General features: G+C 61.8%; 3 protein-coding genes across 9 annotated transcripts; 2 read left to right on the top strand and 1 right to left on the bottom strand.

The window, feature by feature from the left end:
* Positions 1-11,335: 11,335 nt before the first annotated feature.
* Positions 11,336-11,745, top strand: GNG13 (G protein subunit gamma 13). Its single transcript, XM_061209633.1, has 2 exons — positions 11,336-11,433; positions 11,621-11,745. The coding sequence occupies exons 1-2, from the start codon at positions 11,336-11,338 to the stop codon at positions 11,724-11,726; spliced, it is 204 nt and encodes a 67-aa protein (XP_061065616.1). The 3' UTR covers positions 11,727-11,745.
* A 42-nt stretch (positions 11,746-11,787) lies between these two features.
* CHTF18 (chromosome transmission fidelity factor 18) lies at positions 11,788-21,416 on the bottom strand. 5 transcript variants are annotated; one of them, XM_061207865.1, is made up of 22 exons: positions 20,142-21,416; positions 19,726-19,920; positions 19,493-19,643; positions 19,158-19,326; positions 18,693-18,785; positions 18,546-18,598; positions 18,271-18,415; positions 17,768-17,977; positions 17,171-17,268; positions 16,770-16,893; positions 16,539-16,690; positions 16,326-16,419; positions 15,981-16,079; positions 15,716-15,846; positions 15,278-15,449; positions 14,238-14,462; positions 14,007-14,156; positions 13,784-13,914; positions 12,993-13,137; positions 12,776-12,889; positions 12,308-12,365; positions 11,788-12,232 (listed from the first exon to the last, which is right to left on the bottom strand). In XM_061207865.1, exons 1-22 carry the CDS (start codon positions 20,599-20,601, stop codon positions 12,096-12,098), a joined length of 3,306 nt encoding a protein of 1,101 aa, XP_061063848.1. In that variant the 5' UTR covers positions 20,602-21,416; the 3' UTR covers positions 11,788-12,095. The 5 variants fall into 5 exon arrangements, with proteins under 5 accessions (XP_061063848.1, XP_061063846.1, XP_061063847.1 ...); XM_061207863.1 differs by having other exon boundaries at positions 14,007-14,462; XM_061207864.1 differs by lacking the exon at positions 12,308-12,365.
* Positions 20,486-23,686, top strand: RPUSD1 (RNA pseudouridine synthase domain containing 1). 3 transcript variants are annotated; one of them, XM_061207870.1, is made up of 6 exons: positions 20,486-20,632; positions 21,171-21,357; positions 21,431-21,554; positions 21,686-21,788; positions 21,941-22,042; positions 22,471-23,686. In XM_061207870.1, the coding sequence occupies exons 2-6, from the start codon at positions 21,176-21,178 to the stop codon at positions 22,896-22,898; spliced, it is 939 nt and encodes a 312-aa protein (XP_061063853.1). In that variant the 5' UTR covers positions 20,486-20,632; positions 21,171-21,175; the 3' UTR covers positions 22,899-23,686. The 3 variants fall into 3 exon arrangements, with proteins under 3 accessions (XP_061063853.1, XP_061063854.1, XP_061063852.1); XM_061207871.1 differs by lacking the exon at positions 21,941-22,042; XM_061207869.1 differs by lacking the exon at positions 20,486-20,632 and having other exon boundaries at positions 21,149-21,357.
* Positions 23,687-24,495: the final 809 nt, after the last annotated feature.

Genomic DNA, 24,495 nt, shown 5'->3' with positions numbered 1-24,495 from the left:
TTCAGTCAAGGCTGAAAGGTCCATCATCATCATCATCATCACCAACATCATCATCACCATCATCAAAATCATTATCACCATCATCATCACCAATATCATCATCACCACTATCAGCACCATCATCATCATCATCACCATCATGATCATCATCACCACCATCATCACCATCATCACTATCATCACCACCGTCATCACCAACACCACCATGATCATCACCACCGTCATCACCACCATCATCACCATCATCAACACCACCATCATCATCGTCATCACCACCATCATCAGAATCACCTTGGGGTGACACTTACACAGCACTGACCATTAGCCCCTTCCATGATTTAATTTATCTAATCCTCACACCCTGTGGGGTTAACCCCAGTTCACAAGTGAGGAAACGAGGGCACAGAGAAGTTGAAGCCACACAGCCAGGAGGGAACAACACCAGAATGTGAACCCCAGCAGTCTGGCTCCAAAATAAGGTCCATCCCTGAAACACCAGACCATTCGTGAGCCCAACTCCCAGGGCACAGAAGGCTCCTGGGAGCATGGTCAGCAGGGGGCCATCCTGCTTTCCTTTCTCTTACCTCCCTCTGTTTCTGACACAGCGAGCTCTGAGTTCTCCAACAGTGAAATGGGGTAGCCTGTGTCATGCACAACCAAAGCACCTCTGACCCTCACTAGGGAGGGAGAAATGAGGCGTGTGGATATTGAAATGGGAAGGTCTGGCTGTTCACCCATGGCTGAAGCAATCCAGATGAGCCCAACTCAACACCTGGTTTGCTTTTCTGAAGACAAACAACAAAAAGTTCAATTTCTGGGGGGCAGGGCTGGTTCTGTTTCTGCTTTAAATGCTAAGCAGATTCCTCGGCTGGGGAGGCCACGGGGCGAAGAGGTGCACACAGGTGGAGGGTCTGGAAGAAGCCGTGAGCCAACAGAAAAGAAGGGTCAGGAGACCGTCTCTCAAAGGCAGCAAGAACCTCTGCAACCACATCCTGCTGCCCAGGGTGGGGCTGCCTCGGCGGGTCCTGCAGGTGGGAAGACTGCCCATCAGCTGTGCCTGAGGGACAACAAGAAACAGAGGCTCGTTAAGAACATTTATGAAAAGCCAGGAGCCTCGATCCTCACTCAGCATCCTCACTCATTAAGGACACGTCAGCGGAGAGTGGAGCCAAACATTCTTTTTCTAGGAAGGAAACAGGCTTTTCCACAAACCAGTTGCCACCAGGACAATGAGGGGTAAGGCCCAGACTGCCATACGGTTCCAGGCTGCTCCCACCCCAAGTGCTGGGAAGGTGACAGGCACAGCCTGGAGTGGGCCCCCCACCTCCCAATCCAGCCCAATCCACTCAGCCCAGAGTATCCGCCAGCCCCTACAGTCACCACCTCGTCAGGGCACACACCCATGCTCCCCATCACCCCTCCTGCCTGCTCCCTGGGGAGCCTGGCCCTCAGCAGGAGCTGGTCACCCATGACTAGCACCATCGGGGGCCTCAGAGCCTCACGGGGATCCTGAGGGGCAAAGCAGGTGAAAGCAGTGGCTCAAGGCCCCGAGGCCAGAGTGAGGCCTCCCAGAAAAGCCAAAGGGGGAGTCTGAGGAGACGACAGCCTGAACTCACAATCCCATTAGCTCACCTGAGAGCAAGCCCAGCGGGGAGACAGCAGGCTGGTTGCCCACTGGATCCAGGGAACGTGGGCTGAGCTGGGAGGACATGTGCTCCCCGGACAGAGCTCAGCCACCAGGACCAAGGAGTCCCTCACCAAAGCAGAGCCTCGGCTCCCCCTGAGATGAGGCCTCAGACCGGAGGGGCTGCAGGGCTCCTCACCAGGTGCTCCCACCAGATGCTCCACCAGATGCTCAAGGGTATTGGGCCTCCATCTCCCTCAGCCCTGCTTTGCTGTTGCTGCTTCTATGACACCACATGCTCTCCTGGCCCCGGGCTGCCATCCCCTCAGGCTCTCGCCCCTTCCCTCTCTCTTTCTGCCTTTGAGGAGGACAGGAAGGACCCTGTTCAGTGCCTCCAGCCCCTCTCAATCTTAGGGGAGGGAAGCAGGACATACAGAAAGGTTGTGGTCCGAGGAGCAGTCACCATCTCTCTGCCTGACCATGAGAAAAACATCTGACAAACCCCAGTTGAGGGGCACCCTACGAAATCCCTGACCAGCACACCTCAGAATGGTCAAGGCCATCAAAACTAAGCCAGAGACCCTATCCCAGAGGAGCCCAGGAGATGTGAGGACCACACATCACGGGGGCCTGGCACAGGAAGAGGATGCTACTTAACACCGTGTTGGTGTTGGTTCATAACTGTGATGAGCGCACCTCATGAGCACAGAGGTTAGTGACGGGGGGTGCGCAGGGCAGGGGACACACAGGGACTCTGTCCTTTCTGCTCAGTTTTTCTGTAAACCTAAATCTGCTCTAAAAAAGTTTTAATTAAATCTATAATTAATTTTTTTTAAGTAGCAAGATGTCCCCACAATCACAGCAGCCCAGTCTCTCCATAGACCCCAAAAGGTGAAAGGACCAGGACCCTCATGATCACCCAGTCTCTGACACAGATGGTGTCCTCTGGGAATCCCATATATCTGGGCCTCAGCAAGACTGACAGGCAGAGTAACCTTGATTACAAATCAGATTTCCACAAGCTCATTTCTCCTCATAAAATTATACTAAATATTTTATGACTGACCCTCCTTATCTTCAACAAAAGGAATCAAAAAGCAGCAAATCAATGGGGACAGAACACCAGAAAGGGCGTGAGTCAACCATACGTGGTTCGCGAGGTGGGTCCAGGGTCATAGGGCTGCGAAGAACTATATGTTCTCACCCCTGACCTCATGAAAGGGTACAGTGGGATATTCCAGAGGCTATGTACCTGACAGGCAAAGTCGGAACCGACTCAGCAGAAGCAGAGCCAAGAATGCAGCTCCTTTAAGAGATCTGGGGCTTTCCTGGTGGCACAGTGGTTGAGAATCTGCCTGGCAATGCAGGGGACATGGGTTCGAGCCCTGGTCTGGGAAGATCCCACATGCCGCGGAGCAACTAGGCCCATGAGCCACAACTACTGAGCCTGCGCGTCTGGAGCCTGTGCTCCGCAATGAGAGAGGCCGCGACAGTGAGAGGCCCACGCACCGTGATGAAGAGTGACCCCCACTCACCGCAACTAGAGAAAGCCCTCGCACAGAAACGAAGACCCAACACAGCCAAAAATAATAAAAATTAATTAATTAATTAATTAATTATTTTAAAAAAAGAGATCTGCACAAACGTAAAACGATGGGAAAATAATGCTGTTTTTCTTTAAAACGTGATGTTTACATGTAGTGGATTTATTAAGGAGAGTTAAGGGGTCCTGAGACCGAATTTGAAAGCTAGGTCCAGCGTCTGCAACGTAGGGAGGTGATTGCATGGGCCTGTGGCTCCACCTAGTGCCAGGCAGGGGACATGGGTGGGCCAGCCAGCTAACCGAGGATGGAGCCGCCTGACACCACCACACAAAGTCGTGGAGATTCAGGAAGTGTCTTTTTGGGATTTGGGTGAATGTAATATGAAACTCTGTCCTGGCAGGGCTGCTGGGACCCTCCTCCGAGATGCAGCTCCACAGACCTCGGCACAAGACCGGCTCAGAGCCTCCAGACACCACGGGGAGCACTCTCACCATGCCATTGACGCATGTGCCCGTTAGAGATGGACCCCCCAGAAGGTGGGACTTCGCTACCTGCACAACCCAGGCCCTGCCCAGGACCAGGCCAGTGGGTTCAAAGAGGGAGGGGCTGTGGAGAAACAAGGAAAGGCGGCCTCCAAGTTAGAACTCAGGGACTCACCAACGTAGGGTGGCAGTGGGGCCCCCCGTGGATGTTGGGCAGCAACCCTAGCCTCCACCCCCCAGACGCCACAACTACTCCCAGTGGGAACCGCCATCTACACCCTAGCAGACGGTGGTGGGGCAAGATTGGATGTGGATCCCAGGAGACCAGCTTCACAGGTGTGCAAAAGGTCACAGCTCCTTTGCTGTGCCTTGATTCACCAAATTTTGTCTCCAACACGCCCCTCCCCCTCCCTGCAAGCCTGCCCTACTTGCTGTCCAAGCCACAGGCCACCGGGACAGCGCCCGAAGTCCTTAACTGACTCATGCTGGAATACAAGCTTTGTCCACTGTCACCTGTCTTCCCAGCCTGTAAGTTTTACACAAAACTGCCTGGTGTCCACTCCATGACACACCTCAGAACGCACCTGGAACAATAATAAAGTGGCTAGCTCAGGTTTCCAGAACAGCCCTTTAGGAGGGAGGGAGGGTGTCCCTCAAGAGGGGCAACGTGGGGAGGGGAGACTTGAGAGGGAGGACCTGAGGAATGGTCCTGAGACGGGGGGACCTGCGAGGGGGGACATGGTTGGGGGGACATGGGTGGGGGGACCTGAGAGGGAGGACCTGAGAGGAGGGACCTGAGACAGGGGAACCTGAGAGGGGGGACATGGGTCAGGCAGAGGCACCCTGCCGGCTCTGTCGCCTGACTCTAACATCGCCCCTTTTTTCACGGGGTCCCGCGGCCGGTCACGCTCACCAATGCCGCCGTGGGGGTGTCCGGCCCCCTCAAAGGTCACCTGCCATAACTTGACAGGAGCCTGGGAAGCCAGATCAAGGGAACACCTGAGAGTCACAGACGTGACAACACCGCTTCCCTCCACGCCACACTTCCGCCCTGATGACGCCATCGCCCGGCTCCAAGATGGCTGCGCCACGCACGACGTCGTAACAAGAGGCCCCGCCCCTCAGCCGAAGGGCGGGCCCTCTGAGCGCCCCGCCCCCTCCGCGCTTCGACCCGGAAGGGATCTCCCAAGGCGGCTGCGAGCTTCCAGTGCCGCAGGCAGTTGAAGAAAGGGCAGCGGCGGGGATCGCGGACCCGCCCAGGGTTTGGCGGCCCGGAACCTCCTGCAGGGCCTTCCCTCGCGGAGCCGTACAGTACTTTCTTCATGATAAACACCCCCACGTTAACACCAGTAAGAGCGCCGGAAACCTTTGTTTGGCTCAAGCTTTCTAGATAAATGGGCCGTCAGCCTCCGTGCTAGGAGTCCTCGTCCAGTAAGGACTTTTGATAACGACATCTGTCGCGCGGGGTTTCCTGCCGAAATCCCGGCCGTGAGGGGAAGCCCACTGACACTGCTCTGCGGTCCCGGCGGCCGAGCGGCCAGGGCCCCGCGGTGCGTGGGCTCCTCCCGAAGCCGAGTCCCAAGAGCAGATTCGTCCTGGGTGAACCCGAGCAGCGAGCCTGGCACACCCTGGGGCCGTGAGCGTGGGGAGGGCCCGGCGGGTGTGACCTCGGCGCCGCTCCCGCCCGTCTCCACCCCGCGAGCTCCGCTGTCCAGGGCGCGCTCCCAAGGAGCTCCTTGCGTGGACTCCCGTTGGCTTCGTCCTCTCCCGTGCCACATGACAGACGCTCCCCCCCCCACTCCCCGGGAGATTTCATTCCGGGGGTGGGAGGGGTGTCTAGATTCCTGTAACTCTAGTGTCTGCCTCTGAGGCTTCAAGTTCTGCACCTCATCTGGCCAGAGCAGTCTGCACAGACTGCATCCCGAGGTGGCAGACACGGCCCAGGGGAGGGAGCCCCACGCTGGACCTGGGAGGGGTGAACGTCCACAGTCCCCATGGAGACTTCACCCCCTGGCACAGGACGGGGTTCCTTTCTGGGACGAGAGCTTTGTGATAGTTGAGGGTGCCCATTCAGTCACCTGCACTGTGCAGTCACCAGAGCTTCTGCAGCTTCTGATGAAATGAGCAGATGGCCAGGGATTCCAGGTGTTTGAGGGAAGTCACTAAATGAAGGACACAACACCCACAGAAGAGGGTGGGACCTGGGCAAGCCCCAGAGCCTCAGTTTCCTGCTCAGCACAGGGGTCAGTTCATCAGACCTACCCTAGACGGCGAGTACTGCTGGACACTGTCCTTGTCTTGGGAGGCGGCCCCTGCCTGACAGAGGTGTCTCCTCCCTTTGCTTTTGTGGAAAACCTCTGGGCACTGAAATTGTTTCTAGGAGGCCTCTTTCATCCACCCCCACGTGGTGGTCGTATTGCTTGGGACTAGAAGCACACGTGCTGAAGGTGCAAGTCCCACTGCGCTTGGCCACTGGCCCAAGGGCAGCGGGGGGGCGGGAGGGGGGGGGTGGCTGATAGGCTGGTCTGCACCTGTTTCCTCTGTGAGGCAGCAGAGGTGAACTGCTCCTGCAACTGGCCCACTGCGCTGGGCCAGCCTTGCTCCACCTCGTCAGGGGGTGCGTGTGTGGGGTCAGCTGTGAGACAGAGTGCGGGGGGGCCCTCCACACGCCCCCAGCCCCACTCGCGTAGCTGCACGCTGCCGCTGCCCCATGCTCAGGTAGAATTCTCTGCAGTGCTGCACAGACCTGGGGGGTGCAAGTCAAGAGGGAAGGCTGAGAGCCACGCCCAGGCCTTTGTGAGGACACACTGGTGGCCCAATGTGTGCGTCTGCCCCACTCACCCACCTTCATGGTGCATGGCCCTTTGGGGGTGCAGACCGGTAGACTCACCAGCAATGCACAGGACCACTGAGTGGCATCGGCCTCATCAGGAGGGGACCCCCATGGCCTGTGGGCACTGAAGTGTTCAGTGCTTAGGCGGGTACAGGCCCTGGGCCTGTTCCTGAGCCTCGGAGTCCCGAGATACAGACCATGTGCGTCTTCCTGTTCCACATGCTGGCAGAAGCCAGCATCACAGGAGGACTGGAGCAGGCGGGGACGGAGATGGAGTCACCTGTGGACCGCAGAGCCATTAGAATAAACCACTTAACCAGAGTCACTTCCCTGAGACTTTATGACTCAGAGCTTGTGCCAACTAGAGCCCATGATTCCCTGGAATCATTTGTTGTATATTTTGCATATTGAGTCTAACAGCTTAAATTTTGAAAATCATTTTCAAACATTCAAAGATTATCCAAGAACTACCTAGTTTTTTGTGAGCTCTGTTTAACTGGGTGAAATAAAGCTTCTTTGGTATCTTCCAGTCCCCGTGTTCGCCTCTGCTGGTTTTGTTTCCAGGGACAGGAAACAAGTAGGCACGTCCCCCGGGGCCACTGTCTCTGTGCCTCAGGAGGAGGTCAGCCTGTTGTAACCTCAAGGGTCCCATGCCCACCCTGGGACGGAGTGCTGGCAGGCCAGGCCCCCGCCAGGCCTGGGTCCTGCAGCGTGGAACACTTGTCTTTTAGTTTCCTCACTGGAGGCCAGGCCAGTTGTATGTAGGGTCTGACCTCCCCAAGGTCTGAAGCGAAGCTGCAGACACGGGGGAGGTGGTCTCACTCAGGCCTCATCACGCCTGCACGTGGGGCCGGATCTGCCCGGGCAGGGCACTCCATTGCTGGGGCACCATGTGGAAGAGAGCCCTGGTCTCAGGAGGACCCTGAGCAGGGAGCTGACAGCAGCCTGGGTGGCGCTGGGTCGCCAGCATGCCCAGAAGGGACCAGGTGAGAGGCCGGCCTCAGCTCTGGCCCCTGCCCAGCAAGGCCACGGGTTGGAGTGGCATTGGGACAGCACCAGGCTGCAGGTCCCATCTGGTGGGGACGCTTCCTGCCCCTGCTCCCTGAGCCCTCCTTGGGGACCCTGCCCAGAATGGGTCAGAGCACCCCATACACACCACTGTCTGATTCTTCCTGAGCACTAAACCTAGCACAAGGGGGACCCTGCCTCAGGGTCTCACTGCACCTCCCCCCATGCCCCCCCTGTCCCCAGGAGCCCAGCCCACACCCCCGCCCCAGTCAGGAGCCCTGCAGGTGTGGGGCCTGGAGCAGCCGTTTCTAGGCCAGTCAGGAGCCCTGTTGGTTCTCACTAGCAGCCCAGTTAGTGGAGATAATTTCAGAAAGGCTGCTGGTCTCCCTGGATCTGCTCTGGGCAACTGCAAGGTGGCGTCAGCTGGAGCACAAGCCGTCACTGCTTCTGGAGCGTCCTCCTCCCACCACAAATCACTGGGCCTTTTCTCATTCCAGACCCACCCGGTACCCCTGGGGTGTCTACGGTTCACAAGTCCAGCCTCCTAGGAAACTGAGAAATAGGAGTTGCTGGGTCCCCCAACTCTCACCAAGGACGGGAGCTTCACAGGCTCACATGAGCAGGCATGCGTCAGCTCGACCACCGCGTGGAGTTTTGGCCTCTGCCACATGGGGCCACCAGGGTCAGCACAGGGACCACTTCTGAACCCTGAGGGTCCACAGGGCAGCGGGTGTGACCAGCACTCATAGACAGGAAACAGCACCTCAGCAGGAGTGCAGACCCTGCGCCCCACACAGCTCCCTCCTGCAGGCCAAGCTCCTGCCATCCTGATGACATGACGATGCCCCGGTATGTTCCAGTGTCATCACTAAGGCCTGTGTGCAGCTCTAAGGCTGATTTCACCTGTGGTCACAGTGGAGCTCTCTGATCCACGGAGGAGAGATCAAACAGCGCCCGCAATGCAGGCCCCGGAGCAGACCACAGGGGCCATGCCCTGCCGAGTCACACCAGGGCATCTCCCAGAGGACTCTCGGGACATTGTTTGGCCAGAACCTGGTCCTGGGTTCCCTGTTCTGCCCACACCCTCAAGGGAAAGGAGTGGGTGGTGGCAGGCCCTGGCTGGCCTGGGTCTCAGTCTAAATCTTGAGCCAGTTCTGGGGGCTGACTCAACACCCTGCCCCGAGCCCCCACCCCTTGTGAGCTGGGACCCCAGCCACAGGAGAGCCCCAGGTAGCCCAAGCAACACAGTGCACACCCAGTCACAGGGCACCCAAAGGGCCAGGCAGGGGGGTGGAGTGAGGCCAGCATTGCCAGCCATCTGCCCTGAGGAGGACGCTGGCACCCTTGGCTCTAAGCCCCCCAGCCCCCATAAATCCATAATAAAAATAATCCCTACTTTTCCTAACATGCCCCAGTTCCCGAAGTGCCTCCTGATCCGTCATCACACTGATGTGCCAGAGGGGCCAGGGAGGCGCAGCTGACCTTGTTTTATGCGATCACAACAGGGAGGGCCCAGGAGCCCAAGGCAGGCAGGGAACACCCCCTACCCTGTCCTGCCTTCTGAGTGGGCGCAGAGTCAGCCAGGGGAGGCTGCAGGAGCACCTGCCGAGGGTCTGGCCCCAGCTGCCCCAGGGAGCTATGGGGTCTGGCCTCCGAGGAGATTGGTTGGTGAGCTGGGCCCTGCCACCCACCATAGCTGCCCAGTCTGCCTGCCTCTGGCCTGGGAATGCAGGGCAGGGGCCGGAGCAGGAAGCAACTCCACCCAGGCCCAGGTGGCCTGGCCAGAACAGGCTCACACTGTGGTGGGTCAGCTCTGGGCCTATCAGTGGACACTGCTGAAGCCCCAGGGGGGTGTAGCATCTTGACCCCATCCTTGCTATTCCTACCTGGCCTGGTGACTCCAGCCCATGAGAGGCAGCAGGGGCTGGGGTACAACCTAACAGCTGATGGTCTTTGGTGCTGCACAACGTGACAGCCCAGGAGCCCATCCAGCCCAGTGGGAGGACACGTCACCCAGGGCCAGAACTGACCCCACACTGCTCCCAGATGCATCTGCCACCCCCAGGGGCTGGCAGAGTGTGCCTGATGAAGTCAGATCCCCGGGGTCAACCCAGCCCTGAGGAGGGAGGGCAGAGAGTGGGGGCGGTGCCAGGGCCTCGCCCAGGTGGCAGGAGTGGGCGGGGCACCTGCCTGGGCTCTGCCCGCCTGTGTGCCCGGCTCACTCGTCCATCACTTCGCCCTCACCATCACTTGGCCCTTGTCATCTTTGCCCTAGCGGTCACCGTCCAAGGTAGGTCTGGTGAACTGGCCCCTTGTGCTGAGCAGGAAACTGAGGCCTGGGGCTCTGGGGCTTGCCCAGGTCCCATTGGGCTGACCTGGACCACCCTAACCCCCGAGGCGCCCTTGCCTGTCCGTCTTCGGGCGAGGGCAGCCGCCCTGCGTGTCTCACCGGGCTGGCCTGACCGGTGGAGAGGACCCCTCCGTCCGTGGGCTGGCTGCATGGGGAGCTGCGTCCGTGCGCCGTGCGCGCCGCCCGCAGTGCCCGCCGAGCCAGCGCCGTGCGCCGAGGCCGGGGGCGCGCAGGGCGGGCGGCGGCGGCTGCGGCTGCGGCGGCTGCGCGCAGGTAGGGCTGGCAGAGGCGGGGGAGGGGGCTGCGGACCGGGCTGCCACCGCCCCCAGCCTGGGAGGCCCCCGCCCACGTGACTCTCTGAGAACCTGAGCCGCCGGGTGGGGTGCTGGAACTCGGGGTCTCTAGGAGGGAGCCCCTGCTCACCCCCCTGGCTGCCCCTGAGAAGCCCCCCTACTCCCCCGGCTCTCACCCTCGCTCCTGGCCGACCCTCCCAGGAGCTCCCTCCAAGGCCTGAGGCAGGCGAGGTCACACTCCTGGCAGGACCTGCCCACACTTCCCGGGTCAAGGAAGTCAGTTCTCTGGCTCCCAGCCTCAGTGATGAGGGCAGGGGATGGGGGACAGCAAGGGGCTCCCTGGACCCCTTGAGTGGGCTGCAGCAGGGGAGACAAGGAGCGACCTGCCCTCACTTGACCGCAGCTGACCGGGTCTCCTGAGAGGTCTGAAACTGTGGCTGTGACAGGCGGGCCCACCCTCAGAGACGGGGCCAGGGGCTTGTTGGCAGGTCAGAGGAGACACTGGGCTGTGGGAGGCTGCAGGGGTTCCAAGTCCTGGACCAGCTGCTCAGCCTGGGACCCCAAAATCCCCAGCACTTGCCCCCAGACCCCTGGCCACAGATGCAAATAGCAGCCTCACCCTCCTGGCCCCTGGATTAACCTGCCCTCGGGGTGGGCTTTGCCCATGCAAAGCAGGGGGAGGCACGTGTGGGTATGGGTATGGGTGTGTGTGTCAGGGTCCCACCCCTGACACGATAGGCTTCTGCTACCGGGAGTGGAAAGTGGGTCTTGCAGGTGGAGGGTCAGGGGACCTGTCCTGTTCTGCTACCCCCCAGCACGGGGACATTACCCCACCTTCTCCAACCCAGAGGCCCAGCCTTGGTGAGGCTTTGCTGGTGGGTAGGGGTGGAAAGTTTTCTCTGCAGTTAATTAGCCCCATGGGAGGTGGGGGGCAGGTACGTGGGGCCTCATCAGTGGGGCCTCAGCTCCAGCCCTGTACCCTAGTGAATGGCATGGGCTGTGGGGACCTCCCCAGGCAGTGAGCTGGTGTCAGTGTGATAGGGCGGGGCTCCCTCCCTCCCTTTGTTGGGGGGGTGGGAGGGGGCTCAGCAGTGGGGAGGGAGCATCTGGAGGGTGATCGTAGGCTGGCAGCCCCCTGGCTCTGTTGATTCCTCCCATACCTTCTAGCCCCAGGCTGGCCACTTCCGAAGCCCCAGATGCCATGGAGGAGTGGGACGTGCCCCAGATGAAGAAAGAGGTCGAGAGCCTCAAGTACCAGCTGGCCTTCAAGAGGGAGATGTCATCCAAGACTATCCCTGAGTGAGTCCCCAGGACCCCATGGAGCCCCGGCCACACCCCACCCAAGGCCAGCCATGATTTGCATCTCATTTCCCTGCTCTGTGCTCATTTGTATGAGCCAAGACCACACCCCCACACACTGCCATCAGGCAGCACTTCTGAGGGAGGGCAGGTGCCCTCGTGCTCACCCCACCCTCCCCACCCACAGGCTCCTCAAGTGGATCGAGGACGGGATCCCCAAGGACCCCTTCCTGAACCCCGACCTGATGAAGAACAACCCGTGGGTGGAGAAGGGCAAGTGTGCCATCCTGTGAGGCCCCCACACCCCCGACTCACGCCTCCCTGTGAAGAGGACGACTCTGTAAAAGTGTGACTTTTATAAAGAGTTTTCAAGGATGTACATGCTTTTGTACATTTTCTAGGAGAGAGAAAGCAACACCCAGGCACCCAGTGTGTATCTGGGGATGTCTGGTGTGGCTCCAGGGTGTCCGGTGTGGCTCCCAGGTGTCCGGTGTGGATCCAGGGTGTCTGGCACAACCCCAGAGTGTCCGGCATGGACGGGGGGGGTCCAGCACGGCCCCCACGGTGTCCAGCATAGATCCTGGGGACGTCAAGTGTGGGTCAGAGTATCTAGCACAGCCCAGGGTGGCAGCATGGATCCTGGGGGCTTGGCGTGGCCCAGGCTACAGCAGGTCTCTGATGTACAGGCTGCGCCGCACGGCGTTGGAGACGCCCTCCTTGAAGCGGAACCAGACGTCGCTCCTGCCCACCGCGGTGCCCATGCGCTGCTCAGCCGTGTCAGTCTCAGGGGCTGCGTGCTCTGCAGGGGCCACACGGTCGTTCCTCCACCCGACCCTGACCCCAGTCCCTCAACCGCCCCCACCTCCCCACACACCTGTGCTCGGGGCTGCCGCTCTCTTGACAACAACACGACCGAAAAAGTCCCTCTCGGGCTAAAGGAGATAGGCTGGTCAGGTTCACAGGGGCTGACCCACAGCGGACAGTCCCCTACCTGGGGGGAGGGCCCAGAGGCCATCTCCCAGGGAGGAGAGGTCTCGTGGCACCTCTGGGCAATGGCCCCCTACCCTCACCCCAACGCTGACCCTCTCTGCAAGTGTTCCCTTCACCCTTCACCACCCTCCCAGTCACCTGCTCCCTGCCAAGGTCAGGTCCAGGGCGGGAGGTGCCAGCATCCTGCCCAGATGAGAAACCGAAGCCAGGTGGAACCATCATGCTGAACAGCAGGGAGCTGGACCTCCAGGACTTAGAACCATAGCACTCCAAGGTCGCCCACCCAGGCCCACCTGGCCCCACCCTCTGGCCACCTAGCCCCACCCCCCCATTAGGGTTAGGGTTACCACACCTGCTCCTCCAGGGCAGCTCTCTTCAGGATGCACTCCAGCCGCTGCTCGTGGCTGCACGGGGAAGATGGCTGCGCCCCTTTCTCCCCAGTGCCCCCCAGGGGACCCCCGTCCACCTACAGGAAATCACATACAGTGAGAGCTGACTGGTCAGGACCATACCAGGGACGGTGTCCACTCTGAGGGCCCTGCTCTGCCCAGAGCCCGGGGTGGGCTCACCTGGGGGCCAACCCTAGCCCGGGCCAAGGCCTCCACCCGCCGCATCTTCTCCACTTCAATCTCGCGGGCAATGAGCTGCTTGGCCTGGTAGGTGAGGGGCTTGCGGGTGGGCAGCTCGGGAAAGCGGCAGACATCCTCCACGTTCCTGCTTTCGGGGTGAGCAGGGCAGGGCAGGACACCAGGGCACTCAGTCAGCAGAGACGGAGCAGGAGCTACTTACCAGCACCGACCCCAACTGCCAGAATGCAACAATGCAGGACGGGGTCCAGTCCTGTCCCTGCCGCACCCAGCTCTGTGGCAGCAGGGGTGTTACCCACTCTGAGCCTGTTTCCCCAACTGTATGCGGGCTTGAAGAGGGCTGCAAGGGAGGAACTGACACAACGTGGCATGGCCTGGATTCAGGCCTGGGGCTGAGTGCTTGGGAACCAGCATCATTACTGCCTCAAGGATCTGCATGTGGACACCACTGCTGCCGGTCCTCCATCCCCACGACCCTCTCAGGACAGAAAAACGGGGCCCTGGGGAGCTCAAGGGCCCTCTGGGGGTAGCTCCCGGGGGCACTGAGAGACTCTGCAGTAAACCTCAGATCCCAGGGCTGTGCCCACCCCACAGTCACATCTGGGCAAGGAATGAGCTAGAACTGACTTCCCCACCCTCCAATGGGGAAACAGACTCACACTTCCAAAGCCATGCATTTAGACTCGCGCCGAGCAATCACCATGGCACTTGGAGCCCAGCCCCCCAGCCTCCTGCCCCCAGGCATCCCCACCCCAGGTGCTGCACAGACTCACGGCTCCAGCCTGTAGACATACTGCCCATCGGGCGTGCGCTCCTGGCAGTAAGTGAGGCTATAGGCGAGCATGGTGCCCACGAGGCTGGCCAGCTGCTGTTTCTCTCGGGCGCTGTACAGCTGTGTGCTCACCTGTGGGCCGGTGGGCAGCAGGCAGGGGTGCTAAGCATGGCCAGGGGCCTGCCCCAACCAGGAGCCACAGCCCTTCCAGGCGAGGCACTCACGGGGCGCAGCTTGGGTGCGAGGATGTCCAGGAGCAGGCAGAGGGTGTCCAGGATGAGCGCCTGCGGTGCAGCCCGGCTGCGGGTGGCTGGCGTGATGCCCGACACCAGCGTCTGGATCAGGTTGTGTGTCCGGCTCATCCGATTCTGGGCCTGGGGTGGAGGGCGGACGAGGACCAAGTCACCCAGGGCCCCGGGGTTAGACCCTGGGTATGGGCAGGGCGTGGGGCGCACCTCCTGCTGGCTGCTGGGAAAGGTGATCCTCGGCACGTGGCTGGAGGCAAAGAGCAGGTGGAAGGCCGGGGGCAGGAAGGGCAGGTAGCGCAGTAGCTGGAAGCTCTGGCCGTGGTGGGCGGCCCGGCCCAGCAGGTCGTCAAAGGCCAGCCAGTCAAGGGCTATGCACACGGCCGCCAAGCTGGAGTCCCGCAGCCTCAGACGCAAGAAGTTGTCGAACAGGCCCTGCGGGCAGGTAGGCAGGCCAGTTCCCTGAGCCCCTCCAGCCTCATGCCCCTCCAACCCACAGCACAAGCACCACCCAGTGGGACCCTTCCCCTCCCACCTGCCTGCAAGGCCCAGGGTCTCAGGCACAGCTGCAAACACCAGCAAGTAGCCACAGGGCCCTGGGGATGGGGGTGGCGGTGGCCAGAAAGGCCCACCCTGCCACCCCAACTCTGGTTTGACCAAGACCCTGAGACATGTGAGAAAGAAGCCCCCAACTCCTCCCTAAAGGAAGTTCTGTTCACCAGAATCAAGGGCACAGAGCCCCCACTCTTGTTCCATGTGGGAATCCTTCCCCTCCAGCCACCACACTGCCCTCCACACAGTGGATTTCCAGATTTGCAAGGATCCCCAGCTGCTAATCCAAAGCTGCTTAGCCAGGGAGGCAACTTACACCAGGCTTCCCAGGGGATGGGGGGCATCCGCCACCTGCTCTCTACCCCACGTGCACCCACGTCCCTGTTCCCACAGCTCACATCCAGAATCCAGCCCCTCCTGGCTACTGCCGGGGCCCTTCAGATAGTTCCCCAAGAGCAACCAGAGTGACCCCATCATACGACCCCATGCTGGCCATCCCCCTCCTGCCAGGGTCAGTCCTTCCTCCCAGCCTGTCCCTGCTCCCACCCCTTCTCAGAAGCCTCCCAATGCCCCGTGTCCACTCCCCGCCCTCCCACCCGCAGCGTGTCCCACTCACTGTCTGGGGATGAGAAACACTGCCAGATGCTGGCCTCCTGCCCCCCAGCCCCCTGCAAAGGTTTGAGGTAGAGCATGGTTACCTGGACCACCTTTTCGTGCTCACCCGCAGAAGCAGCCACATGCAAGATGTGGTAGAACCGCTGAGAGGCCGCGGTCAGGGGCACCTTGGCAGCGAGGGGCCCTGAGCCCATGTGCCCATCACCGAGCAGGAGTGTGTGGGTGGGCAGAGTCGGGTCCTGACCCACGCGGCGCCTGCAGAGAGGGCCCTGAGGCTGGAGTGGAGCCCCCGCCCCATCACCCTGGACCCAGCCCTGCCCACCCTATCCCTCCCGTTGGCACCAGCTTGTGTACGTTTACGATACCCTGAGGTCCCCGAGAAGGGACAGTGAGGGAGGCCAAGGCAGAACCAAGCAGCCCCCAGGACCGGGCAGCCTCACACCCCATCAGCAAAGGCAGAGCTGGCTGGCATCCCAGGGCTAGGGTACTGTGGACATCCAGACCGGGGCTGGCCTACCTACCTCTGGGCCTGGGGCAGCTGGAAGACCTCCTGCCACACGGAGAAGAGCCCCTTGCGCTGGTCCTTGAGGCCAATGCGTGTGGTCTGCACGGCCTGAACGCTCAGCTCCCGCTGGCCCCGCCCATGCAGGAACTGGACATGGGGTGGGGGGTGGGGCGGTGAGGGTGGCTGACCCCCACCCGTGTAGAAACTGGACACGGCGGTGGTGCGGAGAGGGGGGAGTGCTGGCTGCCCCTGCCCCAACCCCTCCACGGCCACCTGCCCACCTGCAGGGCATTGATGCAGGCGCGGATGTCGTTGTCTGTCTTCTCGCAGAGGGCCGCCAGCGCGCCAGGGTCAGCCCGCATGCCCCGCCGCAGGGAGATCTGCAGGGAAGTGAGAGTGTGAGTGTCCCCCCGACCCCCACCCTGAAGCCACCTCCTCCCTACAAACAGGGGTCAGCTCCTGTCCTATGGGAAGCAAAGGCCGAAAACCCCTGAGGAAGGACCTCAGTCGCTGCTTGGAACCACCCACCACCAAAGACCAAACTGTCCCAGCACCTCCACCCCATATCCTGGGACCAGCTGGGAGGCCAGGGGCCTGACAGCAGAGGGAAGGCAGCCCTCACGGACCTCCTGGAGCCGCTGCGTGAGCCTGGAGGGCAGCGTGGGCGGAAAGTGGAGCAGGAGCGCCTGCTGCTTCAGCTGCCGAAGGGAGGGCGCGAACCTGTGGGATGAGCGGTTTGCACAGCGAGCCCACCTGGCCAGGGGAGCCAGGGTGCGTGCCACAGCCCAGCAGGCGTGGGGCACGCCCACCCAGCGGAGACCCCGCCCCGCCCCACTCACTGGTCATTGCAGATGCAGATGATGGGCCTCATCAGGATCCCCCCTTCCGCCCGGCGCCGCCGCCCCCCGCCCGTGGGCACAGCGGGGCCCCCTGGCTCTGCCTCCTGTGGGCCCTGGCGGTCCAAGACGCTCAGAAGAACATTGATGGCGGCCTGGGGGGACATGCAGACGGCGGTGAGTCACAGCCCCCACTGCCTGCCCACCCGGCTGCAGCACACCCAGGAGGCCCACCGTGGGGGCCCCGTCGATCTCATCGATAACCAAGCAGTTGGGCCTCCCACCAGTGCCCAACACCGACTCCATCTGCGTGGCTGCCTCGATGCGCGTTCGGAAGGCCTCAGGGCTGCGGTCATCACTGGAACCAAGAGGCCAGGGAGGGGCTGTCAGGGCAGCCACGGCCTCAGCCAGGGCAGCAGCCAGCGTCCCCAGCAGGACAATCTCCCAGGGCAGAGCCACCACGTGTACAACTCACGGATACTACACAAAGCCACCCCATGACACTGCGGCCAAATCCCAGTGATCCCTGAGGATGAACAATTCCACAGCCCACCACCCCCAGACTTTCAGGGTTGTATCCCAGGCTCGACCAGACACATCAGGACAAAGGGAGACCTGGCCCTCCCCCAACTCACCTCGCGTTCATCTCCACCACAGAGTACCCGGCATGCCGCGCAATCACGTGGGCCAGAGTGGTCTTGCCCAGCCCTGGGGGCCCACACAGCAGCGCCACCTGCAGCCGAGGCAGGAGAAAACGCGCTGTAACCCACACCACCTCACAGACTCTGGGAGACCCTGGCCCAACCGCCAGAGACTGAAAATCCTATCCCATGAAGCTCGGTGCTAAGAGATGTTCTCCTGCCCTGTCCCAGTCACCAAAGGAGAACAAGCCCCTGCCTGCTGGTCGTGCAGAGCGAGAATAGAGCCTTGCATGAAGCAAGTGACGTTTGGACCTGACAAATACACAGCTGTTACTGATGTGACTAACACCCAGAACCCACTCACAGTCCAGCATACTCACTGTAGGGAGGTGCAGGGCCCTGCAAGGAGTGTTAGTCTTATCTAAGTCATTAGAAAAAAGAACTCAAATCCCAGCTCACACTGCTGACACTCCTCACCAAGACCCTGACATCATCCCACCTACAGCCTCGGGGGCAGATGTGCCTCATGGCCCCCAGAGGCTGCAAAGGTGCCAGCCATCCAGAGAACAGCCCACAGCCAGGTGGGCTCACCTTCTGCCGGGGCCGCCCGCTTGGATCCAGCTCAGCCTCCAGCATCTCCTCTAGCACCTGTCCGTGGCTTTTCCACTTGCTGGAGGCTGTGGCCTCCTTGCCACCACGGGCCAGTTCCACACTGGGTCTGGGCTTCCGGGTGGGTCGCTCTCGGCCAAACACCACCAAGTCCCACAGCTTCAGCCACTTGAGGAGGCAGCGGTTGGTGAACTGCAGGAAGAGAGGCCCGGCCTGGGGGGGCGGCCACCAGCACCAAGGACTCCTAGTGCCTGCCCCTCATGTTACCCTACTGTCATGAGCCCAAAGACACACACAGGGATGCTGAGGCTGAATGACAAGTGATGACCAGTGAAAGGCTCTATACTGGTCTCAGTTCAAATTCCTCCTCTAAATCCTGACACCGCTGTGGGCTGGCAAAATGAAGAGCTGCTAGGCTCTAAGTTCTTTTCTCTTGACAACAAAGAAGCCAGTCACACTTCACTTAAGCGAAAACAGAACCTCACATCGTCACTGAGCAGCTCCGTATAGCGTTGGGGTGCGAACTCATCCACCCAGAGGCAATGCTGGGAAGCATCTTGGCTGTCAGCCGGCTCCTCCTCAGGGGCCCCCAAGGGCTGGGGCCCCTCCTCCACTTCCTCTGACCTAAGACTGGAGAGCATTGTGCCCTGAGCCACTGGGCCTTAACCCCATACAGGGATCACACCCCCCAGAACATGCTGGTGGTCAGCAGTCCAAGGACTGGTGAGGACCTCAGAGGTGGAGGGGCCCACTGTGTCACCTGCACAGTGTGTCCGAGAGCCGCTGGGCCTCTTCCAGCAGTCGCTGCCGCCGCTGTGCAGACAATGGGGTTGGAATCAGGATGGCTCAGCCAGCCAGTCACCCCAGAGCTACCTCTCCCTTCCCAGAAAACCCCAGCAGACCCTACCTCGCTGTCAATCTTCTCCTTCAGGGAGGCAAAGGACACGCCCAGCAGGTCCAGCTGGCCACGGCCACGCCACCGGATATCAAGAAGAGGGCTCTGCAGGTAAGGGAGAGCATCAGTCATCCTCCTCTCGGTTATGGGATTTCTACAGCCCGCCTCCCAACATGCTCAGGGATCTAGGTGGCATTCCCTAGCATCAATGGGCCACGAGGAGCCCCTTCTCACCAGGGACCCCAAGGGATCATTGGAATGGCAGCAGATCTAAGGTAGAAAAAAGGAGAAAAAGTGAAAAAAAGTAAAAAAAGGGAGAAGAAGAAGAAAAAAAAAGAGAAAAAGAAGGAAAGTGAAGGAGAAAGATGGCTCTCCCGAGTGGAAGACTAGAGGCCAGATGGACCTCTAGAGGGGTTCCCAGGGTCAGGGTGGGGGATGTGATGTCCAGGCCCCTGCTCGTGTCTGCACAGCACCCACCTGGACCCCAGTGCCCACTGGGTCAGCCCGAAGCACCAGAAAGGCCCGGTCGCCGCCCGTGGAGGTCACATTGATGTAGTCCTCCAAGACAGGGGGCCGCCTCAGGACAGGATTGCGGGCGGCTGGCGAGGCCCTAGTGAGACCCACATCAGCTCCGGTGTCCAAGGGCCTGGGAAGGGACCATGACCATCTTGGGGATTCTTGGGGAAGGGACCTGGATCCACCACTGGCTACCCAGCCCTCCCACAGGCCCACAAGTCCCCAGGCCTCAAGACCTTGTCAAAGAAACTGGATCCTTCCAAGATACTGAGGTACCTGTACCCCAAGCTACACACCCCTTGCCCCACAGCTCAGCAGGGACCTCAGGACTCGTTGGGGGGGTGATGTCCTGAGTGGGGGAATCAGGAGGCAGCGGCTCTTCCATCTCATCGGACCTGAAGTTCAGTCTCCTGGCAGCTTCCAGCCTGGACCGTTTGACTTTGGGGGCTGAAGAGACACATGAAAGGAACAGAGGTCCTTCCCCAGCCTCGAACCCCACCCCTATGCTCTGGGCCCCCGGAAAACATACTAGGGGGCAGGGGTCTGTCCCCGTGGATGTCAGCGGCCAGCTGCCTCTTCCTGGCACCGCCCTTGCTGTTCCTTGGAGGTCCGGCTGGAGAGCAGTGAGTGGCAGCGTTCCCTCCAGCAATGGTCTCCTCGAAGGTCAGGCGGGGCCGGCCCACGGTGGGCCAGGGGTCCCTGGAAGGTGACATGGCGGTTGTCCCTGCGGAGAGAAAACTCACAGCAGTCGTCCAGAGCAGCTCGTCTGCACACACAGTCACAGCCCCCGAGGTCGGCGGCGCTGCAGGGCCCTGCTCTCTCTAAGGTGGTTTGCTGCCTCCCGGCCTTCGCGCCTCCCCTCCGAGCAGCCCTCCTGGAATCCCCGGGTGGGCCAGACCCCTGTCGAGCTACGGGGGACGAGGCCACGGCAGTGCCCACGCCTACCTTCCAGCTCGGCCAGCACCTCGAGCTCGGCCGCGAACTGGCTGTGGAAGTCGTCCTCGACGCCGTACAGCTCCCGCTCGTAGTCCTCCATGGCCGCCCGCCGCCGGCTACGAACCTCCCGCGCGCAGCTCCAGCCCAAAGCGACCCGACGCCGCCAATCAACGGCCGGCGTACCCGGGCGCTCGCCATTGGTCAGCGGGAGGGGCGGGGCGTGGGCGTGGCTGCGCGCGCAGGCTGGGCGGGGCCGAGTCCGTACGTTGGAGCTGGAGCGGCGGGACCCGGGCGCTCTCCATTGGTCAGCACGGCCGCCCGTCCGCGCCGTGGGCGGGACGTGGGCGGGACTGAGCGCCCGGGCCGGACCGGGTGAGGCGCACCTCTGTGGTTCGAGTGGCGGCTCCGGGGCCGCTGGGCCACGAGGCAGGGAGACGCGAGGGCAGGAGCCAGGGCCGGGCAGCAGCATCGGGGGCCCAGACGGCGCATCTCAGCTGCAGGTCGATCTCGGAGTGGGCAGGGGCGCGGGAAGTGTTCGCAGTGGAGTCCGCCGGGCACCTCTCCGCCTGTGCCCGTCAGACGCGGGAGGCGAGGGTTCCTCGGAGGGGAGGCAGGGCAGGGGACGTCTACGTGGGAGAGGGAGAGCCCCATCCCCTGCCCTGCACCCCACCCCACTCCACTCAGGAAAAGGCCCCTATCGCGCGTCCGTGGCTCGTCCGGGAAGGGTCCGTGGGAGCGGGCTGGAGAGCAAGACTGCTTCTCCCCAGTCCTGGGTCTGGCAGGACTGCCCCACAGCCAGAGCCTAGGGCAACACTAGCTCCCCTGATATTGGCCAGATCCCTGCTACTTGACACCCTGCTACTTGACTCAGAGGTGGGAGTGCAGGCACACAGTAGGTCTGCAAGCTTGCCTGACACAGCCTCGGTGGCTTCAGACCCAGGGCCCTGGGGAACAGGGGTGTCCACGCCAGGTGGGCAGGACCCTGATGTGGGCTGGGCACCCCATGACCCCGCTCCATGCACTTGCCCTGCATTGCAGCCACCATGGAGCCAGGCAGCGTGGAGAACCTGTGTGTCGTGTACCGGAGCCGTGACTTCCTGGTGGTGAACAAGCACTGGGATGTGCGCATCGACAGCAAGGCCTGGTGGGAGACGCTGACCCTCCAGAAGCAGCTGCAGCACCGCTTCCCAGAGCTGGCCGACCCTGACACCTGCTACGGGTTCAGGTACCCACAGCAGCCTCCGTCGGTGGGAAGCGGCCCACAGCCCAGCCACCACTGATCCTCTGCCCCACGCCAGGTTCTGCCACCAACTGGACTTCTCCACCAGCGGGGCACTCTGTGTGGCCCTGAACAAGGCAGCCGCAGGCAGTGCCTACAGGTGCTTCAAGGACCGGAAAGTCACCAAGGCTTATCTGGCTCTGGTAAGGCCTGGCTGGTCCTTGAAGCAGGAGACTCCAACTCTCAATCCACTTTGGTAGCCTCTGGCTGTCAAGTGGGTTTCCCAGCAGTGGTGGGTGACCCCATGAGTGGCATGTGACCCCCTTCCTGGCAGGTGCGGGGGCACGTCCAGGAGAGCCGAATGACCATCAGCTATGCTATTGGCAAGAACAGCACAGAAGGCCGGACCCACACCATGTGCATTGAGGGCACACAGGGTACGGAGAGCAGGGGGTGGGGGCCAGGGGCACAGTCGTCCAGTGGGGACCCTGGGTAGGCTGGAGCAACCCGAGCAGGCAACCTGGGCTGGGGTGGACTCGGCCATGGAGCTGGCCCAGCCAACTCTCTGGGCTTTCCTCGCTCCCCTCAGGCTGTGAGAACCCAAAACCAAGCCTCACTGAGCTGATGGTCCTGGAACACGGACTGTATGCAGGTGATCCTGTCTCCAAAGTGCTGTTGCAGCCTCTCACGGGTGTGTCCAGGGCGCGTGCCCAGATCTCCTTGCTGTCTGCTGATGGTGTCCTGCCTCGGGCATCTCCTGGCACAAAGCACCGAAGTGTCCCCATCACGCAGGAAAGGAACCTGCCCGGGGTCTCCCAGCATCGCTGGCCAGGCTGACTCCTCCCCCACACTCAGCCTCACAGCCTGCAGCCTCTTGCCCCGTACGAGGTCGCTCTGGCCTGGGTTCTCTAGTTGATCGAGCACCGCCCTGGCCTCACCAGGGGCAACCCCAGAAGTCGCTTTTGTTCTGAGTTCTGACGTCTTTGTGGCATGAAACAGGGAGGTCTGCCCCCAGGGGTTGCGTGAGGCTTCAAGGACGGTGCTGGGCATGACGTGAATGGGTAGGGGGTGGGCATGGGGTGGCGCCCCTGCCTGACTGGCCCCCTCTCCTCCCCAAAGGACGGACGCACCAGCTGCGCGTGCACTGCAGCTCCCTGGGCCACCCCATCGTGGGGGACCAGACCTATGGCCAGGCCTCGAGCCAGGAGGACCAGCCCTTCCGCATGATGCTCCACGCCTTCTACCTGCGCATCCCCACGTGCACCGAGTGCGTGGAGGCCTGCACGCCCGACCCCTTCGTGCCCACCCTCGATGCCTGCTGGAGTCCCCACACCCTGGTGCAGCCACTGGACGAGCTCGTCCAAGTCCTGCGGGCTGCCCCAGACCCTGACCCCACAGAAGGGGGCCCCAGGCCCTGCAGCCCCTCCATGCCCCTGCCCGGGCCGGGCCGGCCCCCACCGCCCCCTGCCAAGCTCCCTGAGACAGAAGCACAGCGGGCCTCCTGCCTGAAGTGGCTGTCGGAGTGGACGCTGGAGCCGGACAACTGAGAGCATCGTGCTGGGGTGGGGATGGCAGGCTGGGACTCCAAGGGTTGGGGGCTGCGGGTCAGAGTCCTGGACCCATCCCTGCAATGGCCAGGCCTGGAGCGGGGCTGGCAGGGCCAGCAGGGGGAGCCAGGCAGCTGTGATTCCAGAGGATGAAGCTCTTGGGCTGTGGGACCCACATGGGCCTCCCTCCCAACACCCCAACCCCCACAAACTGCCCCAGAGCGCCTCCCTGGTTCTAGAGCCTCAACCCCAGGAGCTTATTTGTGGACTTGATCGGGGTCACCCTGGAAGAGGCAGAGCCAGGACCTGGGCCACCCTCGAGGTGGGCTCCTCCTGGGCCCCCAGCCAACACCCTAGAGCACCCTGCTCCACGCTGCTTTGCTTGGACCCTCTGTGCCCATCACCCCAGCCTGGCTGGGTTCTCCATCTGCAGACCTCAACCCTCCTTGCTAGGCCCGTCCGACCTTGTGCCTTTGCTTCTGCTATACTCTGCCCCCTCCAGCCGCATCCTGAGTGTCTCACATGGAGGTGGGTGTGGGCCACACTCCTCAGCCCCCACCTCACGTGCCATCCCTCCAGGCCTGCCCTGAGCGCTGCTCCATGGGGTCTTCCGGGCCCCTATTTGCGGCTGCTGCCTCCATCACCTGCCTGGCAGTTTCCAGGCAGGACCTCAGCCTGGGAGCAAGGGCAGCCCACCAGCCCCCGCCTCCTCCATGCCCACAACACGGCCACGCCTCCCCAGCCATAGCTGAGCTCTGAGAACTGGGAATAAACGCTCAATGACTGACCTTGCAAGTGACCATGAATGTGCCTGATGTGGGGATTTCAGGGGGGCTCACACCCCCACCCCATCCCTTCACTGGACAGACCTTTGCCCTAGCCCCCAACAGGAGCCAGGACGGACCTTATAATCCTAGCTGCTGACCTGCCCGCCCCCCATTCAGTGAACACCCTGCAGCCCTGGTGTGGGGGCTGGGCTCTGAGTAGGGGACAGAGCTGGGTCAGCTGCATCCCTGGAAGACCCTCAGACCCCCAGCCAAAAACATCAGAGCATCCACCTGATCCCACCAGGGTTCTCCGTAGAGCTGCTGCCCTCACAGTGCAAACCTTGGGGCCCTCCAACACCTCAGAATGCCACGGGAGGGCTGGCGCCTAGGTCTGCAGCCAGTTTGAGGTCACACACCATGTCCCTGTGCCCAACTAGGCCAGGCCCCTCCTCTCGGCCGGCCAAAGCAGACAGGCCCTATTGTGGGGCTCCTGGGCTCGCCCCACCTGTAACCACAGCAAGCTGTCAGCCTGGGTGGAGCCAGAGGCAGCCCCCCCACCCCACCCCCACCCCGCATGGGGCCTCTGCAGAGACCCAGGTCCCAGCTTCTGCTCCCCCATCTCCTCATCTGTAACAGGATCGGAGGGGCCCACGGGGCAGCAGCCCGGACAGATAGATGGCTACTGTGATGTGCCCAGCATGACCCTTTCTCGTCAGACGGGGGCGGGGTGGGAGAGCATCGCCTTCCTGGCACTCCCAGCACCTCACCTCCTTGCTGAGGACTGCCCCACCTCTCCCCCCACCACCCTCCGCTCCACCTCCTTCCCACTA

The sequence above is a fragment of the Eubalaena glacialis genome, chromosome 13, assembly GCF_028564815.1.
Source record: "Eubalaena glacialis isolate mEubGla1 chromosome 13, mEubGla1.1.hap2.+ XY, whole genome shotgun sequence".
Classification (NCBI taxonomy): domain Eukaryota; kingdom Metazoa; phylum Chordata; class Mammalia; order Artiodactyla; family Balaenidae; genus Eubalaena; species Eubalaena glacialis.
This window is presented reverse-complemented; position numbering and strand designations above follow the sequence as displayed.